The 14,144-nt window shown below is 44.9% G+C and overlaps 1 protein-coding gene across 43 annotated transcripts in view; it reads left to right on the top strand.

Moving 5' to 3' along the window:
• PLEKHA7 (pleckstrin homology domain containing A7) overlaps positions 1-14,144 on the top strand; it is a 218,193-nt gene that overhangs the window by 138,044 nt on the left and 66,005 nt on the right. For all 43 annotated transcript variants that reach the window (XR_011995085.1, XR_011995086.1, XM_072725486.1 and 40 more), the window contains 4 exons: positions 3,239-3,350; positions 4,092-4,196; positions 6,029-6,101; positions 7,519-7,619. Coding sequence is in view for 41 of the 43 variants with exons in the window: in XM_072725486.1 (XP_072581587.1) it covers positions 3,239-3,350; positions 4,092-4,196; positions 6,029-6,101; positions 7,519-7,619 (391 nt within the window). In the remaining 2 variants the exon portion in view is untranslated. The remainder of the gene's footprint in view (positions 1-3,238; positions 3,351-4,091; positions 4,197-6,028; positions 6,102-7,518; positions 7,620-14,144) is intronic.

Raw genomic sequence — 14,144 nt, forward strand, 5'->3', positions numbered from 1 at the left:
GCTCTATGCGCAGTGCAGAGCGTGATGTGGGGCTTGATCTCAGGACCCTGAGATGTTGACCTGAGCCAAAATCAAGACACTTGATTGGACACTTAACTGACTGAGCCACCCAGGTACCCTGAGACTTTTTTTATATTCTTATTTTTGGGTACCAAAATGGTGTCCCAAGCATGACCACCACTTTTTTTTTTTTTTAAACTAGTTGTAATTCCAGATAACTAGTTATTTCCCAAAGTCATATTTACCCTTGGGAGACCTAGGAGATCATTACTCATTGAGGAGATTCAGAGGAACATCCTCTGAAGACCGATCTTGTTATGTGGCTGAGTGGGCACCTTGTTCTTTCAAAGAGCCAGGTCAGGGACTACCAGGTAGAGGTTGAGACTGTTGCTTGAGTTGGGAGCTGTCCTTGCCCAGGGGGGACCTCCGATGAAGATATATTCACTGTTTATAGGGACAACATGATCCCCTCTCTGGGGCAGATATAGTTTGAGCTTTAGTCATATCTCCTGATAAGCCAGCTGTCTCTGGGTGTGGCTGAGCAGAGGTCTCTGCAGAATGAAGAATGGAATTATCTTGATGTTTTTCTTTCTTCTTTTCTTGTACTCACCTGCCAACCCCTGTGTTCCACTGTCCATCCTTGTTGTTCAGTATTAGGACCACAATCAGTCCTCCTCCAGCTAAAATCTTTTCATAATTGGCTTCCTCAGTGGTGATTGTACCTTCTTTCCTCAACCTCCAAGGCTGTAGGACAATACTGTTGTCTGGAGGAACTCCTTGGCCAGCCAGCATCCCTGAATGGGATGGTGACATAACTAGAAAGCGGGAGGTGATGAAAGTCAGAGCTCAAGGATGTAAAGATACATAAATGGTGCAAGTGGCCATCTATCCTGGATCTTCTTCCAGTCACGCCTCCAAATAATTTTTTCTTTGTCCCATAGAGGAGGAACAGTATCTAGTTGATGGAATGTGATGTCATTTAAAATGATGTGGATGTGGATGCTGGCTGGCTCAGTTGGTAGAGAATGTGACTTTTGATCTCAGGGTTGTAAGTTCAAGCCCCATATTGGACATAGAGCTTACTTAAAAAGAAAAATAAATAAATAAAAATTTAAAAAAAGAAAAAATAAAGAAACAAAATGACATGGATGTGTTTAAAATAATGGAGAAAATGTTTGACTTATAATAGTTTGACTTATAATGTTTGACTTATAATAATAATTTCTGAAAAAATCAAAATGCAAAAATCATAAATATGGTATGATCACAATTATGTAAAAACAAAGAAGTGCTCTTCCCCCCTCCTGCACAAACCAGACCTATAAAAAGAATGGGAGTATATAGGACTATGATGATTTTTTTTCCTTTCCTTTTAGCTTTTTAAAAAATATTTCCCAAATATTCTATAATAATCCTCTGTGTCTTAAATGGGAGCAAATTAAACTGGATAAAATCCCAAACAAATCTATTGTCAGACTTTGTGTCTTGAGTTTTGGCTTAGAGCTACAGCTGCCATAACTGAGAACTCCTCTTTGTCTCAACCTCTGGAAATCTGAACGTCAGGCAAGACTAGGTTCCAGGCAGATGTTTTGGGCATAGTTCTGCCTGGAGGCAGGGGCTGGACAAGGCAGCCTCTGAGGGCCCTTCCTCTGAGAGCCCTTTTCACCCCTGGCTGGTGATTATCTCTCTGCAGCATGCAGCCTCTGGCAGCAGTGAGTGGGGCTGAGCTTGGTGACATTCTCTGAGTGGGGAGCAGTAACAAAAGTCTGGCTGGGATGGAGGCCGGGGGCGGGGAATCTGGAGTGAGTGCCTGAGCTGATAAGGAGCCAGTGATCTTTCTGCTTGGTGGGACTTGCACCTCCAGCTGCCAAGCATCCAGTAGAGCTCAGCCCCTTGGAAAGCTGGTGCCACTGCAGTGGTCCTGCTGTTGGCGCAGCTCAGAAAGCACAGTGTTAACGGCTACTTCTGCGAAGAAGTAATGGTGCAGGGTGCCAGGACCCTGTCTTTCGGGGCAGGAAGGATCACTTATCCTTTGAGGAGCAGTGGTTTTGAAGGAAGCAGCCTATCTCCAAGGTGGAAACTAGGATTTTCCCTCGTAGCACCTCTGTAAAAGTTAGTCTGGCGAACGGACATCTGGAGTGCTGCTTCTTTGCTGTGTCTTGTTTGGATCCTCCATCTCTTCAGGCACCTGGCCCAAGCCTCCAAATCAGATTTCCTCCACTCCTCAGGCAGAGAGCCTCAGTTTACTGCATGCAGCTGCCTGGATCGTGTTGCCTGTCAGAGAACCCAGCCACAGAACAATGAGACTTACACTTTGAGGAAGGCTGACTGATCTTGGAGTTAGTAGAGTCTGGGAAGCAGGCATCAAGCTCTTCCAGGACAGGCACTGAATTTATTGGAGGCATTTGCCACGACCTGGGCCTTGAAAGACTGGCGAATGCTGGGGCTGTGTGGAGGCAGGTGAGAAGGGTTCTCTGTAGTATCTCTTGAGTGTCAGACTGAGATGTTCCCAGAGTTCTGGCTATCCCAAGGCAAGCAGAGCTGTTTGACGGGAAGCGTGATGACACTGTTGGGGACACATGGAGGGAGATCTTCATTGGGGGCCCAGGCGGGTTTCATTGCTTCTTGCTCCCAGGCACGGCACAAGGGGTTAATATCTCTGATGGTTCTATTTTGGGGCAAAGGAGTGTTCCTAGAATAGGGCTCTTTGTTGAGTAATCTATTTTGGGAGGCAAGCCCCACTGGCGTTTATGTAAGTGATTCTCTATGTGTATCTGGGGGTGTGGATGTGTGCGCTAGTGATTTTTTATTACTAATTATAAACAGCTTCTTTTGGGAGCCAGGGAAATGGAGGTGTGTGTGAGAGTGTGTGTGTGTGTGTGTGTGTAAGGAGTATGTGTTGCTCTTGTGTGAGGAGTGGTACAATTGTTTATGCCTATCTGATTGGGCAGTTGCCACAGACACCCCAGTAAGAGAGTAAATGTGGGGACCTTAGGACAGCAGGTAGGAATGATGGCCTTGGCTCCTTTGTGGGGTGTCAGGCTAGGAAGATGTGCCCATCTGTTCTTTTGATTCCCTGAAGCACATGGCCATTGTGGCTCTTGCTATATACTCTGGAGTCAGGTGGTCTCCAACAGATTGATCATGGCGCATCAACCAGTTCTAGTCTGGAATAAACCTCAGATTCCACTTGCGCTGCAGCCTGGTACTTACTGGACTCTGCTATGTCTTTCCACAGGCCACATCCACATATGTCAAAGCAAGAGAAAAACCAAAGACCGTCCAGCATGGTCAGTGAAACATCCACAGCTGGTACCACGTCCACCGTGGAGGCCAAGCCTGGCCCCAAGGTGAGCTCCTGGCCACTCACTTCTTTCTTCCATTCTTTAATATTTGCAGATGCTCATCAACCCCCACCATAGCTTTGTGAGGGAAGCATTTCATTTATTTCCCCAATAACAGATCAGGAAATTAAGACCACTTGGGGTTTTGTCACTTGTCTAAGAAAGCAGGTGATTGCTGGCAGATCCAGAACCGACATCTAGGTCCTTAGATGCCTTCTTCATTTTCCCAGCTTCTCTTGGGAGGGTCACACCACTGTTCACAGGTGTATTATGAGACTGCCCGTTGAGCTTTGTGACAGGTGGGCCTGAGGAAAAGTGAGATGTGGGATCAGTGACTGAGGAGCAGGGGCAAGAACCAGCATTTCAGATAAGGGGTGAGTGCTAAGGACCGAACACAGATAGGAGGGGTAAATATCTGGACATTGGCAAAATCTGTGACTGAAAAGTAGTTTTGCTCCAGAAAGATTAGGACATATTAGGACCACCAGCTGTTGGTGAAAGTTGATTGAAAAATCCCTTTAAGGTTGGTTTTTTTTCTTTTCCTCTGTGACCCAGATGGGAAGCTTCCTAGGTCTTGGATTTGCCTTTTCATTAAAATGCTGTGGCCAGGTGCCCACCTGTTCTTGTCTCCTTGCTGTTCATTTGATCAAAGGGCATGGCCACTTAGAGTAAGGCAGAGGAGGCTCCTGCTTTTTGTGACTCCCCAAATCCCCCCTGCTGTTAGAATTCGAGTCTGCTTTTTCCTAGATGATCAAGTCCAGCAATAAAGTCCACAGCTTTGGGAAGAGGGACCAGGCCATTCGGAGGAACCCCAATGTTCCGGTGGTGGTGAGGGGGTGGCTGCACAAGCAGGTGAGAAGACTAGGATGCGAGAGTTGGGGAGGGGGATGTGTCTTGCTGATCTCATTCCTTAACCTGGAAATGGGGACAGACTCAGAATAAGCTCTCTGTTCCTGAGTTTGTCTGAGTTTGTTCCTGAGTTTGTCTACGCTGTCCATTTTTGAGTGGACCATCTGCTCAATGGCTGCAGCTTCCCTCCCCAAGCCCACTTGACCAATTGGGCCCCCAGAGCTATTGGCTGCCCTGGGACCAGGCACTAGTGCGGGTAGGTTAGCATGAATCCAGCCTTACCACCAACCCCTGTCAGCACTCTCCTCTTGATGTGAAAGAACCTTTGTTATCATTTGGCTGACAAATCCCATCTTTTCCTCTCCTGTGGTCTAGCACACGTATCTAGCTCCCGTAGCCACCTCAGATTCCAAATCAGCCAAACTCAGCTCATTGCCTCCTCACCCTTTACCTCTCTTTTTTTCCCCAACCTACTTTTTCTGGACCTTGGTGATTATACCAACATTCTCCTAGATACCCTGGTTAGAACCAGCTTTTTCTTCTCCTTCACTCCCCTTCACTCACAATCTCTCAATGATTCCCTCTTCCCTCACAGCTGTGTCTCTTTCCTTGCCTCTCTGCCCATCTCTTTTCCCAGAGTAACCTTCTGACTTTTCCTTTTGCATCCCTGTCTCCATTAAGCAAAAGTATGCTCCTTTGATATGTGGAGAGAGAGTAAAGAAGGTATAAGTAATTCTTCTCCCCAGCACCACTGCCTAGCCTGGACCCCATGGCTCTGCTGTAACTGTAAGAGGCCTGCGAGTGTTGTGGACACACAGCACAGAGAGTGTAGCTGTGCTTGCAGTCTTGAAAGGCTTCTCAGAGGAAGTGACATTTGCACTAGGGTGGAAGGATGGAGAGGAGTTTTCCAAACAAAGTAATATGCCAAGATCTTAGAGATCATCTGGTCAGTGCAGAAGATAAAACCAAGAAATAACATTAACTCAACAAATTAAATTTGTTTTTAGCACTTTAGTAAGGGGAGAATGAACAAACTTCATATTGTGCTTAGGTTTAGAAACTGACGTAACTGTTATTATTTTAAATTTAAACTTGTAGAAAACTTGCAGAAGGAAAACAGTTTTAACAGCTAAGAGCAGCTCTGGAGTTTTCCTAGGTTTAGGGGGTTAAAATGACTCTATAGCACTACTATTTCCCTACCCTGGCCATGTTTTTTTAGAATTTTCACAATCACCTAAAATGTTTTTAATAAATGTGTTGATTTACGTTTTAGATGTGTAAAGACAAATTCATCTTATGAGGCAGTTTGATAGCAAGATAACCAAGTCCCTTTCATTGAGTGGAAGGAAAATCCATGGCAAAATTAGCCCCTTATGATAGAGAATGGAACTTGGTCAAATGAGAACTTTGCTTCATTGATTAATTAACTAACTTAAATTTCTTGTTCCATATTATGTAAATCAGTTTTCTCATCAACATAAGTGAAGGTATTTAGAGAATAGCACCTAAATAAATAGCTTCCTTTTTGTTAAAAGCTGATTTCTTTCTTAATGGAAGAACTGTATTTTTTAAATTCACATTTTCCTTTCTAAAAGAAAGATACTTATATTAATCTGTTTCCAGAACACACACAAAAATTCCTTGGGATAAACCATCATTGAATCTAAATTTCAATGTCCTTTTCAGAAATGGCCTTGCAATAAAAATTTATTAATTTATTGTAAGAAAGAGTGGATATGGGCAAGTCTTGTTTCTAGCATCACATCATGCATGATTGGAAAGGGGAGGGAAGAGTATACTCAGATATGGTCTAATTAGTTTTCTTTGCTTTGCAGGACAGTTCTGGGATGAGACTGTGGAAAAGGAGGTGGTTTGTGCTTGCTGATTATTGCTTATTTTACTATAAAGGTGAGCTGAGGCTCAGGCCACCAAGGGATCTTTATGTTGGAATGGGTGGTAAGGTGATACAGGTGATTATATTTTCAAATCCAGTGAGTGGACCAGTGGCCTGAGATAATATATAACCTATTTATTTGCCAGAGTGTTCACTTTTACATATGTGGTGGGTTGGTGACTTTTTAGCAATCCCTGCACTCGAAGTGCCATTTGTTGAGTTAAAGTAAGGAGAATCCAGTTAATCTGCTTACGTTCTCCAAGTCTGTTGTTGTCTGTGATTCTACCCCATTTGGAACACAGGCATACTTTCAACACAATCTGGAGAAGTGGGAACTATGGATAAATCATTATTTCATCATATGTTGTAACTTGTTGTCTGGATCTATCCCCTATTATATTGGATGGATAACTGGTGAGTTGAGTTGGCCACATGTACGTTTATGGAGCCCCACTCCATAGAGTTAGGGGCTGTGCAATAGTGAGGAAGAAGTTAAGACTCAAAATATGAAGGAAGAGAGAGTTTACTTGTAAGACAAGACTAGGCTGTGTTAGGTGCTTTATAAGGCATTCAGTGTGCTTAAGCAATTCACGGAGTGTTGGAAGTTAATTGCTTGGAGAATTCCAAATTGGAGAATTTGGGGGGACTTTCAGAATAAATGGGATTTGAGTTGGGCTTGTAAAGATGGGTAGAGCTTTGCCTGTGTATGGGGGCAGATGGACATTTCAAGCAGAGGAAACCACTTGAATAAAGTTCCAGAAGCAGAAGAAAGTGGAATGACAGACCTGTGAGGCCTGAGTGGGTCTTGCATGTAGAACATACTTGGAAAGAAGGCTCAGGAGGTGGGCTAGGGCCAAAACACAAGAGGGCTATGACCCCAGGTAGAGTAAGTTGGGCTTCGTTTTGCATCCAGTAGGCCATCAGCAAGTGCCTTTGAGTAAGGGAGTGACAGGACCAACTCTGTCATTAGGAAGTTAGCTCGGTAACAAAGATGGTTTAGAGGAGGAAGAGAATAGATGTAGAAGGTAGGATATTTCGCACATGCTCTAACTTTGCCTATGGGGTTTGCTCTTCCCAGAATGCCCTTCTCCAATCCTTTAAAACACATTAGATATCACCTTCTGAAGCCTTCTCCATTTCTCCAGACTGTGCCACTTCTGCCTCTGTGCTCCCACAGCACTTGGTATACAGCTGAGTTTCAGAAATTCACAGGTTGCACTGAGCATGTTTTCATGCCTGTCTCTGCCCCCATCTGATTAACCTGTGTCATTCCTGTGTTAGTACAAAGTTCCCCAGGGAGCACCTGAAGGGATGATCAGTGATTGCAGTAGTCCTAGGGAACTGTAAGGAGCCCTGAACTGGGGCAATGGGATGGACCAACTCAGGGAAGCTGCCACAGAGGTTATTCTGATGTGTTTTTTCCATTCAAAGACAGCCGAGAAGAAGCGGTCCTTGGGAGCATCCCTCTGCCCAGCTACGTGATCTCGCCTGTGGCCCCCGAGGACCGCATAAGTCGCAAGTATTCCTTTAAGGTACTGCCCTTTCCCCCTCAGGGCAGCTATTCTACCCTAAGAAACCTTGGGTTCCCAAAAATGGCTTCGTAAAAGCAGTTGTTTGTTGTGGGGAATGGGGGAGAAGTTAAGAAGTTCAGATGCATGATAACAAGATTATAAATTCTTTATTTTCTCAAATAAATTCTTTAAATGAGAATAATACCACATCAAAAGTCATTTCATTTGTATCTGAGCTTCTGAATCCACCAGCTTTGCTCAAGTATTCAGACCTCTCTTTCCTATTGCCACCAGTCCTGTGTTTACTAGTCCCCCTCATGGAGGCGCTTGGATGGCTTAGTCAGTTAAGCATCTACCTTCAGCTCAGGCCCTGATCCCAGGGTCCTGGGATTGAGCTCCGCATCAGGCTCTCTGCTCACCAACAGACAGCTTCCCCCTCTCTCACTCATTCATCCTCTCTCTCTGACATAAATAAATAAAATATTTTAAAAAACCAAACAACTAGTCCCCCTCATGCCTTCCCTTCACTGCAGTCAGGTAGTCTAACTAGTGTCCAGCCACTCAGTATAAGTGATGGTCCCTCAGAGTGGATTTCTGTCAATTATATTATGAAAACATACACTGAGGGTTAGAATCTCACCATCAAGAGATTTTCAGGTTTGTCCACTTTGTTCATCTTGCTGAAAAGCAAATAGAATCAAATTTGTTTTTTTGTTTTTTGTTTTTCCTGGATCACTGAAGATTCATAGGGAAATCCCTTCAACAGTAAAACATCCTTTCTTCTTTCTACTCTTCTACTTGGTCATATGTCATATGGAGTGAGCATGGCCATGATAATTGACGGCAGGCCTTTGATGCCCTCTGGCATCTTCAGGGCCAGATGTGGAGGGTCCAGGAAGGTGGTGGTCAGGCCCAAACTTGGGGAATCCTGAGACCATCTCCTTTGGTGACCTCCACACATTTCCTGCACTGCTGCTATTTCTTGGGCCTCCTAGGGTTGGTAAAGATAGGGTAGGTTGAAGATCTACTTTGCTGGCAGTTGAGTAGAAGTCCCAGCACTGAAACAAGTGGCCTTTGGTGCCAGTAGCCACGGGGAAACACCCTCTCACACTGCTCAGGGTACAAGGCAACCCACTACTCATGCAGCTTAGCTATTCCCATGTATAAGGTGTAAGATGGGTACTGGAATTAGGTACTAAAGCAGAGGATGAACAGAAGTCAAGTTTGCCAACCATAGGATAGTTAAAGGATCATGGAAAAGCACAAGACACACACCATTCTCTGTAAGGGTTAAGGAGAGCATTGGTATGTGTTATCCACGGTGTCACTGGAAAGTGATAGTCTGCATCAGCATCTTGATCTGGAGTCTGTTGTGGGGGCGGTGGTTGGAAAGTCAGTCTCATCTTCTACCTTTCCTTCCTGGGCTGATGCTTTAGCTTTGTTTATTGCCAGATTGGAGCTGTCCCTCTCTCCCCTGACTGTCACTGTTCCCGATGACTGCAGAGTTGCTATGGGTTAAAAATTCTGGGATCCTTCCCTATTTCTTGTTGCATGACATACTATTGCTTTATATTTGTAAAACCTTTTATGACTAGAGACATACTTCTCTCCACATAAGCTCATTTAAGGTTGTGGAGAACCAATATTGTGCAGTCAGTATTTATATCTTAATCTTTATAGATTAAGAACACAAGGATTAGAGTACTTCAAAGTCACAAAGCTGATGGTGACAGAACTTGAACATGAACTCTATCCTCTTACAATTACATTCTAGGGAGGAAGGATGGTTTCTTTCTCTTCTCATTTTGGTCATCTCCTGCATGCACGTTGTAGGAGATGGGAAGTGATTTGAATTAATGTTTATTATTATCATTTTAGGAAGACTCTTGTATTTAATCGTTCAGAAGCCTCTCCTGCTGATTGCTGGCTGGCTCTGAGAACATTGTGTTCAGCGGGTTTCACCCTGGTCTTTTGCAGCCTAAAGGTCTTCCTCAGAAAACCTTCCTTTCTGGGGTTCAGCGTTGTTACTGGGCAAGCAGTTGGGATACTGTTCTATGTAATTCTTGGGGACAGCATTTGAAATATGGTCAAAGTAACTGATTGTAACTATATATATTGCATCTTAACACTTCACTGGGAGGTGTGAAAACAGATTTAGAAAAACATCTTTTATGTGTCATAGATTCTTTTCTTTTTGAAAAAAATTTTTCTTAGAAGGACTTTACTAAGAGTGTTCCTTAGCTAAATCTTTTGTCTGAGAGACAAGGCGTACTTGTGTTTGGGGGATCCCTGTGGGGGATCCTCAGGGTCTGAGAATAGAGAAAAACTGCTGCAAGCAGGTCTAGTGGTGTTCAGCTGGTTTTCCACAGAGGGTTGTGGTTTCCTTTGTGATAGAGTTTTCTTTCCCTTTGATTGCAGCATTGTTTTTTTAGGGGCCAGAAAGTGGGACCTTTGGGCAGTTCAGGATCCATGTTCTTGGGGACACTGAGGAAGGCACAGTGTTTAGTATCCTGGCCCTTATTCCTGCTTCAGATGTCAGCTCTTCATTATTTCCAGAGCTGAAATTCTCTGACTGTTGCTAGGGTACCTTGCGTGAGATTGTCAAGAGTATCTGTGGTTGTAGATAGGCACAACCTGAAAGGTTATATGGTCCTTTCCTTGTCTCCCTCCCTCCCTCCCTCTTTCCCTCCCTCTTCCCTCCCTCCCTCCCTCCCTCTTTCTTCCCTCCCTCCCTCCGTCTTTCTTCCCTCCCTCCCTCCTTCCTTCCCTCCCTCCCTCCCTCCCTCCCTCCCTCGTTCTTTCCTTCCTTCCTACCTACCTACCTACCTACCAGAGCTCAAGCATGAGCAGAGGGAGAAGGAGAAGCAGACTCCCTGCTGAGCAAGGAGCCCATGACACGGGGCTTGATCCCAGGACCTGGGATCATGCCCTGAGCTGAAGGCAGCTGCTTAACTGACTGAGCTACCCAGGTGCCCTTTCCTTGTCTTTCTTTTTCAACAGTACCTGAATCTTGGCAGCCCCTATGTATTACCAGGGACTCTGGTGCTGGATAGACCCTGAGACACAGGCAGCTCTGTAGGAGGGCCAAGCAGGGCTCTTGGTGGCATCTAGGAGACATTCTGTAATGCCCTGACCTTTTGTGCTCTGGTGGCTCATCTGGGTGCCTCCCCAAAGAACTCCTATTGGATGCACAGCCAACCTTGGCTTGCTCACCTTGGCTTGGTCACCTCAGAATAAGTTTGCCCCTCAGGTCCAGGATCTGGAGCAAAAAAAACATTTCCATGCAGCAAAGGATCCAAGGATCCTCAATGGGGGAAAAGCCTCTACAGATCCCCAAGTATCAGTGGATAAATCACATCTTTACTTTTTTTAACCTATAATGTTTCCTTTGATTAAGAAAGCAGGGGATCCCTGGGTGGCGCAGCGGTTTGGCGCCTGCCTTTGGCCCAGGGCGCGATCCTGGAGACCCGGGATCGAATCCCACATCGGGCTCCCAGTGCATGGAGCCTGCTTCTCCCTCTGCCTGTGTCTCTGCCTCTCTCTCTCTCTCTGACTATCATAAATAAATAAAAATTAAAAAAAAAAAAAAAAGAAAGCAGGCAACAGCAGTTATCTGTAGCACCTCTGCCTTGATCACCAATAGAAACCAGAAAGCTCTTTTTTTTTTTTTTTAAGATTTTTAATGTATTTATTCATGAAAGAGAGGCAGAGACACAGGCAGAGGGAGAAGCAGGCTCCATGCACCGGGAGCCCGACGTGGGATTCGATCCCGGGTCTCCAGGATCGCACCCTGGGCCTAAGGCAGGCGCCAAACCACTGCGCCACCCAGGGATCCCACAGAAAGCTCTTTATATCCCATCATGACTATTGTAAATATCTTGAAATAGCATTATGCTCATCGCCACTTTGAAATTATAATAATTGTTACATTTCTTAATAATGAATTATTAAAGAAGTACCTCTATCATTATACCACATTTAAGAAAATTTTAGTAACTGTATTTCAGTATAACAAACTTCCTTTCTTTTTTATTTTTATTTTTTTTACTTCCTTTCTTTTATTTGCATACTTAGAAACCTTCTGAGAAGAGTGCTTAGGATTTATGAAACTATCCAAAGGATTCATGCTGCCCAAAAGGTTAAGACCTCTGCTTTAGATTCTGGCTAACGGCCAGCCGAAATGTGATTTTTCAGTTATTTATATTCAGCAAACTTTGTGCTCCATTGTTCTACTTGGTAGGATGTGGATGCTGGGAATACAACAATGAGAAAGATAAGGTCTTTGCCTTCAGGGGTTTCTGTTCTAGAGTCCCCATCACCGTGGAGGGTTATTAGGGGTTAAGAGAACAGGGAAGAGCTGCCCTTTCCCTCTCCCATTTCCGTTTTGCCCTCCATCTACTTTTTTCCACTGTCCTGTCACTATTCTGTCTTGACCATTGTTCTTCCTATTGGTAACTAACTTTCTGCTGAGCACATGGTGAGTGCTCCATAGATATTGGTTTTACCACAGCTTCTGCCCTCAGACTCTGCAGCCTCCAGTCCATCTTGCACACTTTCTGAACGGCACATCTGTTCAGGCTGTGCTCTCACCACAAACCCTCCCATGGTTCCCCATTGCCTGCAGCGTAAAGCCCAGTCTTGGGTTTACCAGCCCCAGCTTCTCTCTCCAGCCCCATCTTTGGCCACTCCCATCTTAGATTTTCCCTCCAGCCATGTACAGTTGCCTGGGGCCCCAGGACATTTCTTGCCCACAGGCCTTTGCCTGAGCTTCCGCCATAGCTCAGAATGCCCTTTCCCCAACTCTTAATAAGTCCTTCAGGTCTCTGCCTGGGGGTCACCTCCTTCAGGAAGCCTTCCTTGAGTTCCCCGGACAGGTTAAGTGCCCTTCTTCTGTACATCTACAACTCTTGCCACTGCACTGCAAGTGGTTGGTTTAGTTATCCAGAGCTTTCACCTGGAAAACTAGCCCATCAGCTGGTTCTGCCTGGGTAGATGGGCTAGTCCCAATCTTCAGACAGAGACCACACAAAGCAGTCATTTTAAGAAGGAGCTGTGGTCAGTGACACTGCTTATACGTCCCGAGTTCAGGCTTTCTTGTAATTCATGTTTAGTCCTTTGTACATTAGCAATGGGGAGGGACAGAAGAGAGTCTTTCAAAGTTTCTAGAAAGTTCAGTCAGTCAGCTTAGATTATTCAAGTGACTGGTCCTATAATAACATCAACTAACATATCTTTTGAGCCTTGAATAACAGCCTTTTGCTTTCAGTTCCATATGTACATTATCTCATTTAGTGCTCACATAGCCTTAAATGGTAAATACCACCATCACCCACAGTCCCATTTTGAAGATGGGGAATCAGAGGCCTGGGGAGGTTGAGCAGCTTGTCCAGGTTGCCCTGAGGTAAGAGGCAGGGTCACCATATATGTCAGGCTGACTCCAGGGCCTTGAGTTCTTACGCGGTTTACTGTGCTGCTTGGAGTCAGCCTGAAGGTTGGGCACAAGGAGCTCCTTCTTAATGTCAACACATGGGCAGTCTTTGTAAGTCATAAACCTGACAGTTTTATCCTTGAAAATTACCATTCTCAGCTCTCATGCCCAATCTATCCCCAGGTCCTGCTAACATTACCTCCTAGTTTTGTGCAGACTCAAGGCGATCCTCTTCTTTTCAGCCCCTCCCACCATCTCTCACCTATAGAGGTGCTTCTATAGAGATCTCCTGCTCCCACTCCCTCATCTGCCCCAGCCCTGCTCTAACCTCTTCACACTGAAGCCAGCGTCGTTTTTCCAGCAAAAATCTGATCTCACCACTCCCCAGCTCAAACCCTTTACTAGCTTCTCCTTGTTCTTGTAAATGCGACAAAACCCTAACATGACCACAAGGCCCTGGTGACCTGGCCCTGCCAACTCCAGTAGCCTCATTTCATCCTGCTCTTTCCTTTTCTCTATGCCAGGCATGCTGGCTTCTTCCTTGAATATCATATTCTCATCCATCTTGGGGTTCCACACATCCCTCTATGCTACTCCTACTAAAATATCTGCTTACTATGTAGAAGGCAGCTTAAATGTCACTTCTGTAGGTGAGTCCTTCTCCAGGGCAGGCCAGGTTCCCCTGCTGTCCTCCCTTATAGCATCCTGAAGTTCTTCATGATACTTCTTACAAGTGTAGTTTTTTGTCCATGGTCTTTCTCTTCTATGTGACTGTAAACTGTCTTGGCCTTGATTAAGGCTGTCCCCTCAATTTCTGGTATAGCGCTTTCCCATAAACAAAACAATTATTGTTGAATGAATGAGTTAGAGAATGAGTCAGTTGGGATGGGCCCTGACCTAGGCTTCTATGTTCTAAAGACTGATGCTGAGGGCATGAGGTGTGAGCATTCCAGCTTCTTTCCCTAGTACTGGACCTAGATCAGAGTCTTAAGGGCCAGGAGAGCAATCATATCCTAGGGCCATTAAGTTTTTGAGGTAAAATCTTCCTTGCTTGCTTGCATCCTCATTTCCTTTAGGCATAACCTAAAGTTTTCTCTTCAGTTGTGCAAATTTGCCTA

Source organism: Vulpes vulpes, chromosome 11 (assembly GCF_048418805.1).
Source record: "Vulpes vulpes isolate BD-2025 chromosome 11, VulVul3, whole genome shotgun sequence".
Classification (NCBI taxonomy): Eukaryota; Metazoa; Chordata; class Mammalia; order Carnivora; family Canidae; genus Vulpes; species Vulpes vulpes.